Raw genomic sequence first — 16,035 nt, 5'->3', positions numbered from 1 at the left:
CCTTCTCACATAAGTACTCATAATTCTGTCTCCCTTCCTCTCCTTCCTCACCCCATCACCTCAAAATAAAAACCAACAGAAGTCATGCTTAGCTCATAAGGACTCAATTAAAAAACTATTGAATAAATGAATAACTACAGATTTTTAAAATGTCATTCAGAAAAGTAATAGGGGAAATGCTACCCCCCAAAACTCGAGTTTACAGCAAACAGTTTTAGAGAACTTATAAATTGTCTGATATTGCAGTGAAAATCCAAATGAAACCATAAAAAAAAGACAGTCCAAGGTCATCAACTTACAAGCATGGGCAGAAAGAAAGTTGCAGAATTAAGGATTTATAATTCTCAGAGTCTTGCTGGGAACACCGTTGTCTTTTCCTGTCACATGCCTGGGTTCAGGGTAGCTCTTTTCAGGGGTTTCTAACTTCAAGGCTTAACCAGGAGGCTGAGATACATTTCCATCTTCTCAAATAGAGACTTGCTCTTGCCTTTCTGGTAATGAATGAACAGTTACAGCCCTTGGTTACAATTAGTTTTTGCTTCTGGAACATTTCCCAGGGGTGATATGCCAGTGCTTCCAGGAGGAGGTTGTGAGGCAGATCTGGAAGGCTGGGGCTCTGCTGAAGAAACTGTGCTCTTGTGGGATGTGGCTGTGAACACAGTATGTGCTAAAATGTAAATAACACAGCCAAAAGCACCAAATGCCATTAAGAAAAAAAATCAGAGGACGATTCTGAGCAGTTACAAGCATATGCATACATAGATGCATTTATATTTGTTACCCAAAAACCTGCAATCATGTGAACAATGAGTCAAGCATTATTAAAATCATAGGAAAGACCATTAGTTCAGTGTTTTCCTATCGTGAGTGACCAGCACCAAGTCCTCCATCTGAAACTGGAAACCCTGGAATTCACATGGCCAATTATGCAATACTAGACCACTGGGAAGCATTTCTGGCTGGCTCAGCTGGTGATCTGCTTTTACCCTGCAGCACCAAGATTGATAGACCTTATAATTTTATCCTGGTTAGTGCAGATGCTGTTCTTACATAAGTTGAAAAAAAAAAACACGCTCTTTTTCTCAAAAGAAAAACAAACTAAGCCCTTCCCAAGTGGCTTGCCTTGATGACACCTCATGGTGGTGAGATCAGTACCTTGATCACTGGCTAGAAAAAAAAAATCCCTTTCGCGATTTCTGAGTTTTCTGTAGCTTAATTTCATTGAAGGCTGAATGTGCTTCTTTATGAGAAAGAGTGAAAAGGAACAGCTATTTGCCCCCCTCTAAATCACTCCTTTTATGAGGCTTCTTTGGGTCTGAGGGGGGTGGAAAAGAGACTCCTTCTTAGAAGGTACAGAATATCAATTCAGGAACGCTAGTTTCTCTTATGCTAATGACAAGGTATAATTTTAAAACATCACATTCATATGCATATATGGTGCATACATACATAATTAGTATATTTACAAAGCACCTTGCAGAACCTTAAAACTCCTAGTTCCATTAACCCTTAAAGGGAAAACGAGTTCATATCAGTCAAGTACAATGGAATGTACTCCCTTTCAATTATATTCACCCATCAACCATATCTACGAAAGAGACCTCCAAGAAAGTGAGATACATTTTTTTTTCTGAAGCACTGCCACAGTCTGTTACATATTTATCTGCTTTTGCAGCTCTAATTACAAAATAAGCACTAGCTACTACATGGAATAACTACACTAGCCAAAAAGATTTTTATAATCTGAGAGAAATGCTCCCATATTGACTCTGCTAAGAGAAACAACTCCCCTTTCCTTGATTATAAAGAAGGAAGACAGATGGCTTCTTGTTTAAGACTGTAATTTTACTTTCAGCCTCCTCCCTCAGTTAAAAACAAGATGTACTTTGAGGCTTTGAGGGAAAATCTCAAGGGAAGGTTTTTTATTCCTGGCTGCATTGAATAATTCAACAAACATTTGAGAGAGCTGAGAGAAATACAAAGGAGAAAATCCTTACCCTTGTTCTCAGGGAGTTTACAATCTAATTGTGAAGTTTATAATCAGGATCGGGACTAGAACCGTTAAAGTTTTATTTTTTTTCACTTCTATATAGTGGCCTGATGGTTACTGGCAACACACGGAGGATTTACTAGCAGTAAATCTCCAGCAGTACTTCAGAGTGCAGCTCTACCCACTAGCTGCTTTCTTATCTAATCTTACATCGCTTCCGGGTCATCCTATCATTAACATTTCACAGAACACAAGCAAGAGGTTTAGAAAGGTGATTCATCCACTGTTACAGACCTAGGAAATGATACCGGAATACACCGACCAGGAATTCTTCTCTTGCCTTTTCTTTAGCTGTCTTCAGGTTCCTATTTTGACCTTCCTTTGCTTTCAATGCATATAAGGTCGATTTACTTCTGTGCTGTTTTTTTTCCCCTCTTAGACTTGGAATAATCTCTAAATTTTGCTGTCTCTCATTTGGTCAGGGCTTCTAGAATCTCACTACTTTGGAACTTTGCAAATAAACTTTTTTTCCCCTTTCTTTTCCGATTCTGTCTTTGAGACATTCTTTGACAGCGTGAGCTGAAACATGTAAAACGCTTTCAACAGTGTCTGGTACGTAGTTCTCTTACTATTAACCCTGATCTTTAAGTTTTATTCCTGCCACCTTTTCACTTGCGTCTTTTCACCGTTTTTTAAGTAAACACTTGCTTGTTTTCACCTTTCTTTTCTTTCTTTTTTCTTTTTAAAGTAAACTCTACCTCGAATATGGCGCTTGAACTCAAGACAACGAGATCAAGAGTTGCATGCATGCTCTATCGACTGAGCCAGCCAGTCGCCCTTGTTTCTGTCGCCTTTTAACTGTTCTCATCAGACACTGCTTCCAAGGACTCTCCGGGTTGTAAATCTCTTGAAGGTAGTGACCACGCCTTATTCTAACTTGTTGCTACAACACAGTGCATTAATGTAGCAACAGGGACTTTTAAGAGAACAGAAGCTATCCTTTTTGTTCTCTTTATTCCCAGTGCCCACAAGTTACTGGAACTTAGTATGTCCTCAGTAAATATTTTTAATATGAACGACTTAATACTCGCTTATTGTTTTTTTTTGTGGACAATCCTGTATAAGAAAGTTGAGTTCAGATCCAACATGGCTCTGTATTGAGAGACCTGGTGAACTTGTTACCTTTTCCCTATATACGGCTCTTTATAAAAATTTCGACCTTGGGTGCATTTTATTAGGCTGTCTCCTTCAAAGGCTCAGTTTCATCAGCAAAATGGGGCCAGTAGCAACAGATGCTTGTCTCTCCCCGTTTTCCATCACCCACTCCTTCATAAGGGAAGGTTTATTGTGTACACTTTCCTCTGGATGAAAAACCACCGTAGAAGCAGTAAGATGCCATGAGGGTCTTCGGGTTGCGCGTCCAGGGGGGAAAGCGAGCAGCTCCGCACGCCTCGCCAGTGCCTCTCGGGTCCGGAAGCAATCCGGCCGCATTTCGCCTGCGAGCCTGCTCAGCCCCAGGAAGCCTCAACCCAATGCGACCTCTTACTCCGAGGCAGCGCTGTGCCTCGGTGCCACCGCTAAATAGGCTCGGCACTGCGCAGGCTCCGACGCTCGCCGAAGAGCCCGGCCTCGTTTTGGCCGCCGCCGCCCCGCTGTCGGCGCGGCGCTGCACTGGGGGCGGGGAGTCTGATGGGAGACGCGCGCGGCGCTGAGGAGGCGGCGGCCCGGGAGAGGGAGCGGGAGAGGGACTGGGCGCGGGAGGCGGGAGGCGGGGGACAGGGGGAGGCGCCGCCGCCGCCGCCGCCCGCCCCTTTCCGCTGGGGAGCAGCTGCAGCAGCAGGAGCGGAGCAGGAGCCGCGCAGCCGCCGCCGCCGCCGCCGGGGGATGTGGCCGGCGCCCGCCCCGAGCCGCGCCGCCTCCTGAGTACCCGCCGCCACCCGAGCCGCTGCCGCCGCCGCCGAGCCGTGTGGGGCCAGGCCGCGCCCTCCCCGGGCGCCCGCCGGCTCGCATGCCGAGGGGCTCCGGGGCGTAGCTGCGCGCCGGGCGCCGCCTCCGGGCTCCTCCGGCCCCGCCATGGGCTGCTGCAGCTCCGCCTCCTCCGTCGCGCAGGTGAGGGGCTCCCGCCTCCCGGCCGCCCTCCCGGATGCCTCCCCCGCGCCGCGCCGCTGGCGTCCGCTGTCTCCCGCTGCCCCCCGCTGCCCGAGAGCCTCCCTTCAGCCCGCGGTACACTCCGGAGACCCCCAAACCTGCCTCTCCCTCGCGCCTGTCCCGCAGGTGCCCCCGCGCTGGCGCCGCGGCTGCCAACTCGCAGCCACCTCTGCGCGGCCCCCAGTACACCCCCAGCTCTCGCTGGCCCCTTTCCGACTTGGCCTCCTCTTCCAGTCACACCTGAGCGGCCCGTCCCGCCCGCCTGCAGGTAGAAACAACACAGGCGCCTCCTCTGTGCTGTGCCCCAGGTGGCACCCCGTTCCCTCGTCTTCTGGGCCTTGTGCCTCTCTTCCCATCTCCTTGGAGTCTCCCCTTCCCCATCCGCCGGCTGTTTTCTGTGCTCCCAGGTGGAGTACCCTCAGCACGAGCTCTTCACCCCTTTTCCACCTTATTCCAGTTTCTGCTCCATTAGATATTCTGTCCCTTTCTCTTGCCCGCCGTCCCCGACACCAGGTTCAAGTGTTTAAGCGGGTTCCGCAGCCCTTACACGGCCCACTTCCCAGATCCCACCCGCTCGCCTTGCACCCCATCCCCCCTTTGTGCCTTGACCCTGGACACCGCGGCCTCTCCGCACACCGACGCCCCTGCGGGAGCGCTGGCACTACGCTGGGAAGGAGATTGGGCACCTGGTGGGTGACGGGAGCGTTACGGAAACTCCCTCTTTGTTGCCAGTGTAACAGGAGGAAGAGGTGCCGAATTTAGTTTTTCTGTGGGCACTGGCTGAATGTTGTCGCTGAGGGCTGAGATGCAGAGATTTCTCCAGCTTCTACCCTGCCCCCATCCAAATTTCCCTAACCTCCCTCTCCCTTGCCGATCCGAGCCCTTAACCTGGATGGAAATGTTTAGACAACTGTATAAGGATCAAATGTAATAGAACTTGACTGCTGGCCACTAATAACTGAGAGGACCTGTTTGTAAATTACCTAATTTAGTGGATTAGTGAGTGTATTTACAAATACGATAAAAAGCAATCAGGAATACTGCATCAAACTGTCTGGTGTTGGTGTATGAAAAATAGGCTCTGACAACGCCTGGGATGTAATCTCACAGTTTCATTAGCGTAGAATTTAACTGTGGTCTTTTGATTTGTTTGTTTTGGGAGAGACAAGGGCTCTTGTTTTTAGAAATAAAGGATGGTTGGTTCTTGGTGAAGAAAAATGCTAGTTTGGGGGGGATAAATTCTTCCAGAGATCTAGCATCTGCGATAATGCCAGAAGTGTTTTGCTGCTGCTAAATGACTATATATAACTCAGTTTTAAATAACCTGCATACTTGTTCTGAAAATCCGAGATCTGTTAGAAAATGACTAGAATTGCAGATGAATGGAGGACATTTATGTTTTATCAAGTATCCAACCTATTTGTCCAGTTCTTTTTTTGGGTGTTTGCTTACTGGGTTTTTTCCCCCCTACTAGGATCAGTCAGGCTGATTGGTTTAGTTAAACCTTCCTATTCAGTTGGAATAGCCAAGAAAACTATATGTGGTGGTGGTATGGAGGAGAGGTCGGTAGACCAGGGTTTTCATATTAACAGTTAAAGGTGTGGGATTACACAATACCTCTGAACTGGTTAGGGAGTTTTGGGGGAGGGGGCATCTAGTTGAGTGCTATTCATCTCACATTTACTTACGTATTATTTTCACCAAAAAGGTGTTTTCATACTGCCTTTCTTTTAAGAACTGGGTTACTTTACATCCTCCTTTGGTGGTGAAATGCCTTTAAGACAGGAAATTATTGATAGTTTGTGGATGGCTTGTTCAGTGTGGGAACAGTTAAAATTGGGAGGGATGGGTGCTGGACCAAAACTCTGCTTTAATCACTGGTCTTGCATTTGACTAGCTTCACATCTTACTTTTCAGAATGCTGTCACATACATTTTCTTTGCTTTTTCCTCCTCTTGCAGTCACTGTTTCCTTCATGCCATATTCTACAGACAAGATGCATGTCATGCACCCTGAGGGGCGCAGGGTTTTTTTTTTTTTTTTTTTTTTTTTTTCCTGTAGATTCCTATAACCAGTCACCAGCTGTCACATGCCTTTAAGTTCAGCTTTAGGGACTCGTAGTGTTCAGTGGAGCATTGAGGGGCAGGTTTTGTGCCAAAGAGCTGGTCATCCTTTTTTTTTTTTTTTTTAATTTGAGATTTTGGCATCATTCTTCATTTGTGAAATGTTACCAATCTCCTGTCATTTTAATGCCCCTTTTAGGAGTGTCCCCAGTTTGAGAATAATATCATATCTATATATGTCGTGTTGAAACAAAATAGGGATGCAACTTCACATCACTTTGAACCTCTCAGAGGCCTCAATTGTATTTTCAGGCAGAATGTGTTTCTTTTCATCTCTTCTACTGGACTGAAAGCTTCTTGAGAATAGGAACTGCTTTTGTTTTCCCCATCTTTGTATGCATCGCAGTGCCTCACTATACCTTGAACAGGGAAGTTGCTCAGCAGTACTCGATAGACAGAATGCATACACAACAACATTTGAATATCTGGCTGGCAAGTAACATTGACGAGGAGTCCAGTCCTGACCCATGTGCTGTTTCACTTCCGTGGGCTTGTTGACTAATTCCACCAAGCCATCCTCTTTGAAGCTCAAATTTGAACTGTTTAACTTAAAATTAACCTGTCTTTCCCACATTTCTTCCTGGTCTGTCGATGGTATTGTCAGTTTGCAAAATTGAGCAGGATTCTCCTTTTCTCCTGGTGCTCTGCTCAATGCCTATATTTTAGTTGGAACAGTGGCTGTAACATCTTTAAAAAGCTTGTCTGCAAACTCTAATGATAACCTGCATAGCACATCAAAACAACGTGCTTCGGGGTACTCTGCAGTTCAGCTTAGCTTTTCTCAGTGGTATCATCAGCAATTTTAAAGCTCTGGCAGGTTTTATCAATGTAAATATAGTACGTTTCCTTTTTGTAGTAGGGATTCACTTTTGAAATGTAATTTATTTTTCCTCCTAGTCTCTTGCTATGTTGTAGACTCTCATAAAAGAGTTTATGGTCTTCCCAACTGTTTCATCTCTTGTAGCCTGTCCTGGTATTATTTTCATTTTCTTGGCAGTGCCTGGATATCATAATTTGCCATCAAAATAATTATCCTGTTTTAGGATTTAGATCAAAGAAAAGTATCACCTTCTATACTAACTTGCATTTCGTTGCCGAAGAAGCAAATTATTGGCAAAATGAGTTGTGCTGTATCAGTTATGTACATCTAAGAATCTTAAGAATGTCTACGGAGTCAGGGCTCTTATAGAACTCTTAATTATGATTTTTATTAATGACTACTACAAGTTATTTGCTAATATTAGTAACTGCTCAAAACAAGCCAACACATGGTAGCCCTTTGCCCAAAAATCTCTTTGAAGGAAACCTAAAAGTGAGATAGTCTTGAGTTTCTTTTTACAGCACTAATCTTCCCTAAGACTCTTAAAATTTATTCCTTACTCTCCATAATTCATTTATTCTGCTATAACCTGACATAATTTCTATTCTTGTAATGTTAAACTTCAAAGTTCACTTGTAAATCTTCAGATTTACGAAATGTTCTTTCCCATTGACAAACCAGTTTGAATGGTGCAGGCTTTCCAAAGATTACTTAGCAAATTGCCGTAAGTCTTTGTCGTTAATGGCTAGATCATTATTTCTCACAGCAGTGCTTTGGAGGCCAGATTCTGCAAGTGCTCTGAAGTTCTGTGTCCTTGGGTTCTAACCTTAGAAATTGTGAGAAGGATGGAGGAGAATCTTTCTCGTTGAACAAACCACTCCTTGTCTGTCTGACTTTAGGAGAAATTGTACTTGTCTACTGTCTTGTCCCATAGTCCTCAGATTGAGAGCTATAAATTTAACTGTCTTTTTTTTAAGCTCTCTTCTATCTTGTCTAGGGAGTAATAAAAAACAGTCAAGTGGTTCACTAATACTGGTTAACTTTTGAATATGTTAACTGTTCCTTAACAGATTTTAAATAATCCTTGTAGTCTCCATTTGCTTTGTGGAATTTGAAGTCAGATGATAAAAATGGCATTTGAAGAGTGTAGTGGGATTTCCCAACGAAAACTAAGTTGTTCCATTAAACTATGTCCAGCAAAGTAGACTTTCTGGGATAAAAAAGTCATGGCATGAAGACAGTTTATTTTTCTTCTTCTGAATATTGTGCTGTTAGTATCCTCAAAATATGTAAGTCAAATTGGAAAATAATGGAAAAATGGTAATGCATTTTGTATAGCTATTTTCCGCAGTGATTTTCATGTTGTAATTTCTATAGTAACTCTGAAGTTGACTCTACTTGCATTTTACAGCTGAGGAAATTGGGACTTGGAGGTTAGGAAACTTGGCTGAAGTCAGCAACTGAGCGGCAGATCCAAACTTTAATCCCGGTCTTCTGGATCTCAGTCCTGTGTTTCCGTGTTCACGTGCATGCTTCCCAAATCTTAAATTGCAGCTCACTCTATCTTTAGAAACGTCCCACTCAATAAAATTTTGAATTAAGGCATTTCCAACTTAAATTCATGCCACCATTTTGAATTTCCTACAAGTCCTAGCTGTGGAACAGCATAGTATAATATAGCCAAACTAGTCTAGCTAGAATGTTCCCAGGCTTCACAAATACTATCACATACTATTTGATGTGTTCATCCTATCATTTAGAAATGTTATTGGCTTGGGAGGATAACTATTTATAAAAATGCATTCTCTGTTTTGCTACTGGTAATTGGTTAATAGCTGTGTTTCTGCATAACCCTCCACACCCTCCCTCCCTGCCCCTCCCAAGAAGAAAGAAATATTTCCATGTTGTAACTTTGGCTCAGATTTTTGGGACTCTAGGGGATATTAGACATAAACCAGTTCTACTATCTTACTTTTTTGTTGAGCTAAACTAGAATTGAGAAGCTATGAAGTAGTCTGAGGTCAGAGAAATCCGTTATGAGGTAGCTGGGACTAGAAACTTCCTCTGTCTCTGAATCTCTTGATCCTTCTGTAGTCCAGTTAATTCTTAATATTTTAAGCCCTCTTATCTTTGCAACCTTGGCTGTACATTAGAAACACTTAGAGAACTTTAAAAAACACTAATGCTTTGGTCCTACTCCCAGAGATTCTGATTTCATTGGTTCAAGGTCACTGCCTGCGCATCAAAATTTTTTGAAGTTCCCCTGGTGATTCTCCTCTGCTGCCAAGGTTGAAAACCACTGAGAACATACCCTTTCTTTAGGTAACTTCATCTCCTCTTATGGTTTCAATTACAATCTGTATGCTGACAATTCCCAAACTGAATTACTGAATTGAAAGAAACTCTGTCCCGGTTTCTGATCCTAATATCCAGCTGATTACTTAGCACCTCCTCTAGGATATCTTACAGGCAACTCAAATTCAGCATGTCAAAAACTGAACTCAAAAGTTGTACACACACACGTCTTTTCAGAATCTCTGGTTCACTGAAGAATACCAGTATCCTGGTGTGGAAACTGGAAACTGAGGCATGCAGGAGCCTCCCTTTCATTCTTCCACGTCTCGTCATCACATCTTGCTTCTTTTACCTTCTAAATTCTGCTGGCAGCACCCAAGTCTAAGCCTCCGTCATCTCTGGCCAGAACCTTGCTTACGGATCTCCCTGTATTATTCATGCTCCCTTCAAAATTTTCTCGGTACTGCAGTCTTAGTGATCTTTAAAAAATCCAAAGCTGATTGTGTCCTTCTCCTGCTTAAAACTGTTTAATGGTTTCCGATTGCTTTTAAGACTAAGACCAGAATCTCTGACCTTAGCCAACAAAACTCTTTGTGGGCTGATCTCTTCCTCTTTGTGTCATTGTCCTCTCATGCTCTCTCTTCGTGCTCCAGCCTCCCAGATTCCTCACTAGATTGTATTCCTTCTCCAAAGGGACTTTTTCCACTTGCTATCCACTTGTCTGGAAGACTCTTTGTTTTCTCCCTGGCCTTTGGCTGGCTACTACTCATCCTTTAAGTTTTAGCCTTAAAGTCATTTCTTTGGAAAAGGCTCCCCCTGATCCTTCAAACCAGGCCACGTCTCCTCAATAAATTCTCATAGCCTTTAGAATTTTCCCTTTGAGTGCTTAAAGCAATAAACAAATAATTATACAGTTGATATTGTCTAGACTGGGAGTTGGCAAAACTGTAGTCCATGGGCCAAATCTGGCTGACTACCTGTTTTTATATGGCTTGCAAGCTAAGAACGCTAAAATTGTGTGTGTGTGTGTGTGTGTGTGTGTGTATTTTTAATGGTTGAAAAAAATCAAAAGATTATTGCATGATACATTTATTTTGTACAATTGTATGAAATTTGATTTTCATTGTCCACAAAGTTTTACTGGGACATGATCCCACTCATTTGTTTACATATTGTCTATGGCTACTTTCATGCTACAATGGCAAGGTTGAGTAGTTATGACAGAGACTCTACAAGTGTAAATATTTACTCTGTGGCTTTAAAGAAAATGTTTGCTGACCTCTGGTCTAGACTGAGCTGACAAAGAGTAGGACCATGTCTGTTCTGTTCATTGCTGTTATTCTCTGTGCTGGGTTAATAGCCGGTACATGATAGGTGCTCAGGAGATATTTGAATAAATTAACAAATGTTCTCTTTCCTTCCATGAATGGATGTGGATGAGCTCCTACCTTAGCAATTCTGATGATTTAAAATTCAATACAACAATTTTTTAAAGGAATAAATACTTTCATAGAAGATTATAGCATCCTCAGCAGCATTCTTAAGCAGCTTGTCTGTTGCAGGTATACGTGTCATGTGTGAAGCAAGGGGACTTACAGAGGTATAAGTTCCCGGGTCAAGGTGGATGGGAAAAGACTGGTCCACTCCAGTAATGGGCCAGTTGGATTTACAGTGCTGACGTTTTTATAGCAGGCACAAATGGATGGGACTTTATGTGAGGTGTTATAAAGAAAAAGTATTTGAACTGGTGAAAACTTCAGTCGTTAAAGAGGCATTGTTATTTCTACTGTGGGAATTCACTCTGGAAATGGTTAAAGTTTCTGGCACAGTAATATTTCTTACCTTTTATAACTTTTTGTTTTCGCATTTATTTGGAATATAGCACAGTGTGATGTTCCAATTTTGAATTTATGCATTGTGTCAAACTTGGTACTCTTTTTAAAAAGGTGATTTTTGAAAGAGATTTGCATTTTTCAGAATTTTTTTTTAAAGATTTTATTTATTTATTTGAGAGAGAAAGAGAGCACGAGCTGGGGTTGGGGTAGGGGCAGAGGGAGATGATTGAGCAGGGAGCCCAATGCAGGGCTGGATCCCAGGACCTTGGGATCATGACCTGAGCTGAAGGCAGACACTTAACCAGCTAAGCCACCCAGGCGCCCCTTTTCGGTATGTTTTAATATATTTAGTGGTGGTGGTGGGGTCCTTAGTTTATTTTTTCCTGTGATATATTCCTTAAAAAAAAAAAAAGATTTATGTATTTTAGACAGGGGGGAGGGGCAGAGAAAGAGGGAAAGTCTTTTTTTTTTTTTTTTTTTTTTAAGATTTTATTTATTTGTGGGGCGCCTGGGTGGCTCAGTTGTTAAGCATCTGCCTTCGACTCAGGTCCTGATCCCAGGGTCCTGGGATCGAGCCCCGCATCAGGCTCCTCTGCTGGGAGCCTGCTTCTTCCTCTGCCACTCCCCCTGCTTGTGTTCCCTCTCTCACTCTGTCTCTCTCTGTCAAATAAATAAATAAAATCTTTTTTTAAAAAAAAGATTTTATTTATTTGAGAGAGAGAGCACGCATTGAGTGTGCCCATGAGCGGGGTGGGGGGAGGGGCAGAGGAAGAGGGACAAGCAGATTCCTGCTGAGCAGGGAGCCCAACATGGGGCTCCATTCCAGGACCCTGAAATCATGACCTGAGCTGAAACCAAGAATCAGAGGCTTAAGAGACTGTACCACCCAGGTGCCCTGATAGACTCTTTTTTTGATTTCATATCAGTTGTATAATAGGATTTACTTAAAAAACATTTGGTTGATAAATCATTGGAAATGATTTTTTTGTGTGAAAATAATATTACTCTTTTTAGCTGTTCTCTGCAACATCTCACAACCAACTATTTGGACATTTAGAAAGGAAACTCTTAAAAGCTATTTTTATTCTAATTTTTAAGGTTGCTAGATATACTGAAAATTGTTAAATGGAAGTATTTGATTTCTGGATACTTTTATATAACGTAAAATAAAACAGCAAAAGGATAGAAAAATTGGAACTAGATGGTTACTTCAAGATGTTCAAGTAGCAGTGAAGGTATAAAAGGGTTTTTTTTGTAGCATTGTGATGATGATGATGATCTTGTAAGATTTTTCATTATGAACCACTTAGGATGATGCCGCTGTAAGAAATAAAGAAAACTTAAATCTAAATAGCTAACACATTAAAAAATTAATCTCACATAAATTGAGAGGTAGGGTGGCTTCTAGGTTGGTTAGTTTAGTGGCTTGATGATGTCAGCAAGGACCTGAGTTCTCTCTTTGCTTTTTAAAAAAATTTTTTTATTTTAAGGAAGATCACTTCTCCTCACTTGCTGCCCTCATGATCCCAAGATGCATGTGGCTCTTCCTACTTTCTTTTGCTGAGCTGACAACCTCCAGTGGTTTCCCTTTAGTAGGCCTTAGGGAGGGCTGTATACTCATCCCTCAACAATTTCTAGCAAGAGGGAGACCAAGAACGCTGTAATTGGTTGGCCTGGACTAACCAGGATTTCCTGGAGTCAAGTGGAGGGTGGAGCAACACCAGAACAAAATTAGAACGCCGCCAGCCTCCCAGAGGGTGGGGATGGTGACGGGTAGTCAGCCAATAGTACCTGTTACATAGTTTTGCCATTTTCTTCTGCCTGTAAAGTCACACCTCTGCGGTGTTTCCTAACATTTTGCTTATAGCTCCATTATAAGACTTTTCACAGTTCATAGCTGAAAGTCACACAATTATCCTTCCGTTCTCCCAGGAATATTGCTCTAGCCACTGCTGAAGCCCCTGTTTCTTTTACCCACCTCACTGCCTCTTTCCCGTTCCAAGGCCAGGATAGCTTCAGGATAAAGAAACCATTTAAGGCTGGAATACTGGTTAAGTAGCTAATTAATATTCCCACGGTCAGTGATCCTCAAGAGAATCTTGGGGGTTAGTATAACCTTCCCTCTGGCTCTCAATTTTCTTGTCTTCCTCTTCTGTGTGTGTTTATCTCTGTCTATTCGGTACTCATTTATTCTCTTTTCCCTAACATTTTCTTTTTCCTTCCTCCTCACCCCTCCCCGATGCACTTATTAAGGAGCCATAATACTGAGTGGAATATATTAGGATCGAGAAGGAAAAAAGAGTGGCTTTTTTCCTTTCCCTCCTGTTTAATTCTTCCCGTCTGTCCTTCCTTCGTTCCTTCCTTCCCTTCCTTCCTTCCTCTCTTTCTCCCATTCTGTCTGTCTTCCTTTCTTATATAAATAATAATAAACCTGAAGATTCATATCATTATTTAGGATATCTATGATATAAAGAGCTCTCATAAAAAATGCATCTCTGCAACAAATAGCTAATTTACAGAAGAGGAAATAGTAAACTAAAATGTAAATGTGTTCAATCTTACTGATAATCAAATTAACTGAAAGCACAGAGACACTCTTTTACACTTGCAACTTTGGTAAAAGTTAACAGAATATTAATTGCTCATGTGGTTTTGACTCAAGTGTACTTTATTGATTTGCTGTATAAATTGGAATGACTCTCTTGGGGCATTGTTTGATGACATACATTGAAAGCCATAAAAAGCAGTTGACATCCCTTATTTAGTCCTCCAAAAGTACAGTAAATGCTATACGCAAGAATCTTTCCATTTGGCATTATTTATAGTAGCAGAAGAGTTTAATTTTAAATATATTTTTGGTGTAAAATTTCTTTTTTTTATACTAAAAAAAAGTATTATATGTGTCTCATTTCCCATCCCCAGCTTAATGATCCTCCCTAAATGCATAAGTGGCCTTCTACATTCCTTATAAGAAATCCTTTCCCTACTGTTACCTTAAAAGACTATTAGAATCCATAGAATTGAACACCATCCTATACTGATGAGAGTATGGGCTGCATAGCCAGACTGCATGGGTTTGAGTTTCAGTTCTGTCACCAGCTGGGTTATTGGGGCCAAATTCTTTAATATTTGATGCCTCACTTTCCCCAGATGTAAAATAGGAACAATAATAAAACCTGTCTCCTATAGGCTTATAGCAAATTGCACAACCCATGAGATATCTCCGCCATTATGATATTAATGGAAACTAAATCTATCAGATGTCTTTGTATCCATTAATCCTCCCCTGAAAAAAGTCCTGTTTGGGTTTTAGAAAAGGGACCCTGACTTCTAAAAATTTTAAATTGTGTCGGGAAGATGAGTGCTAAGGGTAAGATAAACAGCTAATAATGAGAGGCTAAATTGGGTGCTTAGGAGTTCGGGGAATGGGGAAACCTAGAAAGGATGGACTAGTTGGTGAGTGGGCTACCTGAGAATGACTGGTGATCTGGCCTTGGAGCATGGGGCTTAGAGTGGGAGGAAAGACAGATTTCAGTAAAAAACAGAAGGGGCATACCAATGAAAGGAACAGCTTGAACAAAGGCAAGGAGGCCTTTAACTCATTGCAAAGGAGACCTGGCCAGCGTAGAGAGAAGAGATGGGGAAGGCATTAATATTTGAAGGGAAGGAAATAGGCAGCCACGGAGGGTTTTTCAGAGTGATTTAAGGAAGATTGATATGACAGCCTTGCTGTGCTCGAAGTGGGAGAAAGGGAAACAGATGCCACCCCAGGAAGCTGTTCACTATCTTGGACCAAACAGTGTTTCCCAAATGGGAAACAGAGAAGAGATATTATGGAATTGGAATAGGACAGACTTTCCTGATTTATCTGGGTATGTGGGATGAAGAAGAGGGATAAAACCAGTTTAGAATGCCATGTAATGGAGGAAGCGTATTTTAATAGGCATTGCAAGGGGAGATAGAGTATGTGGTGAAGGGAAGATGAGCTTAATTTTGTGTGGACTGAATTTTGAGGTGATACTGCTACTGATAGCTCCATGTAGCTGGCGATTTTCCATAGGCAATAGAAGACCCAGAACTGGATTTCCAATGCTTTAAGTCGTGTGTGTAGAGGTGCTTCTTTCAGGATGGGTGATCTCAGAGGGGAAGGAAAGGGCATGAAATGTGAGAGCAGACAACTAGGGAATGAGTGATGACTGGTCACGAACTGGGGGTTTCTCTATTCTCATTCCCTGTCTGCTGTCATGTAATCAATTTCATTTTTTTCTCATGACTCTGGGAGGGATACCAGTGTTAGCCCCATTTTACAGATTAAGAAGGCGAGACTGAGAAAGCTTAGGCAGTTTGCCCAAGTTCCCCTGAGTAATGTAGAGCCTGGAGTAGTTCAAAGCACGTACATTTCCTCCTGCACTGCCTTCCTTTCTCCCTGCTGCGCTGAGAACTACTACATTTGAGTAGTATATTAAATGTACCTCAGACAGCACTCACTTAAATTCAGAGATATTGTGTACCGTTTGCCCTCACTTTAAAGTGTGTGTGTGTGTGTGTGTGTGTGTGTGTGTGTGTGTGTGTGTATGTGTGTAGGGGAGGTTGTTGGTTTTATATATATATTTTTAAAGATTTATTTATTTGAGAGAGAGAGAGATTGAGTGGAGTTGGGCGGGGGTGGGCAGAAGGAGAGGGAGAGGATCTCCAGCAGACTCCCCACTGAACATAGAGCCCAAGGCTGGCTTGGCCTCACAACCCTCAGATCATGACCTGAGGAGTCAAAATCGAGAGTCTGATGCGTAACCAACTGAGCCACCCAGGTGCCCCAAGGGTGTT

At 42.4% G+C, this 16,035-nt stretch overlaps 1 protein-coding gene across 1 annotated transcript in view; it reads left to right on the top strand.

Moving 5' to 3' along the window:
- Positions 1-3,796: 3,796 nt before the first annotated feature.
- Positions 3,797-16,035, top strand: part of SLC44A1 (solute carrier family 44 member 1) — a 188,953-nt gene continuing 176,714 nt past the window's right edge. Inside the window, exon 1 of the mRNA XM_045780738.2 lies at positions 3,797-4,099. Within this exon, the coding sequence (XP_045636694.1) occupies positions 4,064-4,099 (36 nt within the window). The 5' untranslated portion in view covers positions 3,797-4,063. The remainder of the gene's footprint in view (positions 4,100-16,035) is intronic.

Source organism: Ursus americanus, chromosome 18 (genome assembly GCF_024610735.1).
Source record: "Ursus americanus isolate L20-20 chromosome 18, mUrsAme1.1.p, whole genome shotgun sequence".
NCBI lineage: Eukaryota > Metazoa > Chordata > Mammalia > Carnivora > Ursidae > Ursus > Ursus americanus.
The sequence above is the reverse complement of the archived record's forward strand: the minus strand, read 5'-3'. Positions and strand labels throughout refer to the sequence as shown.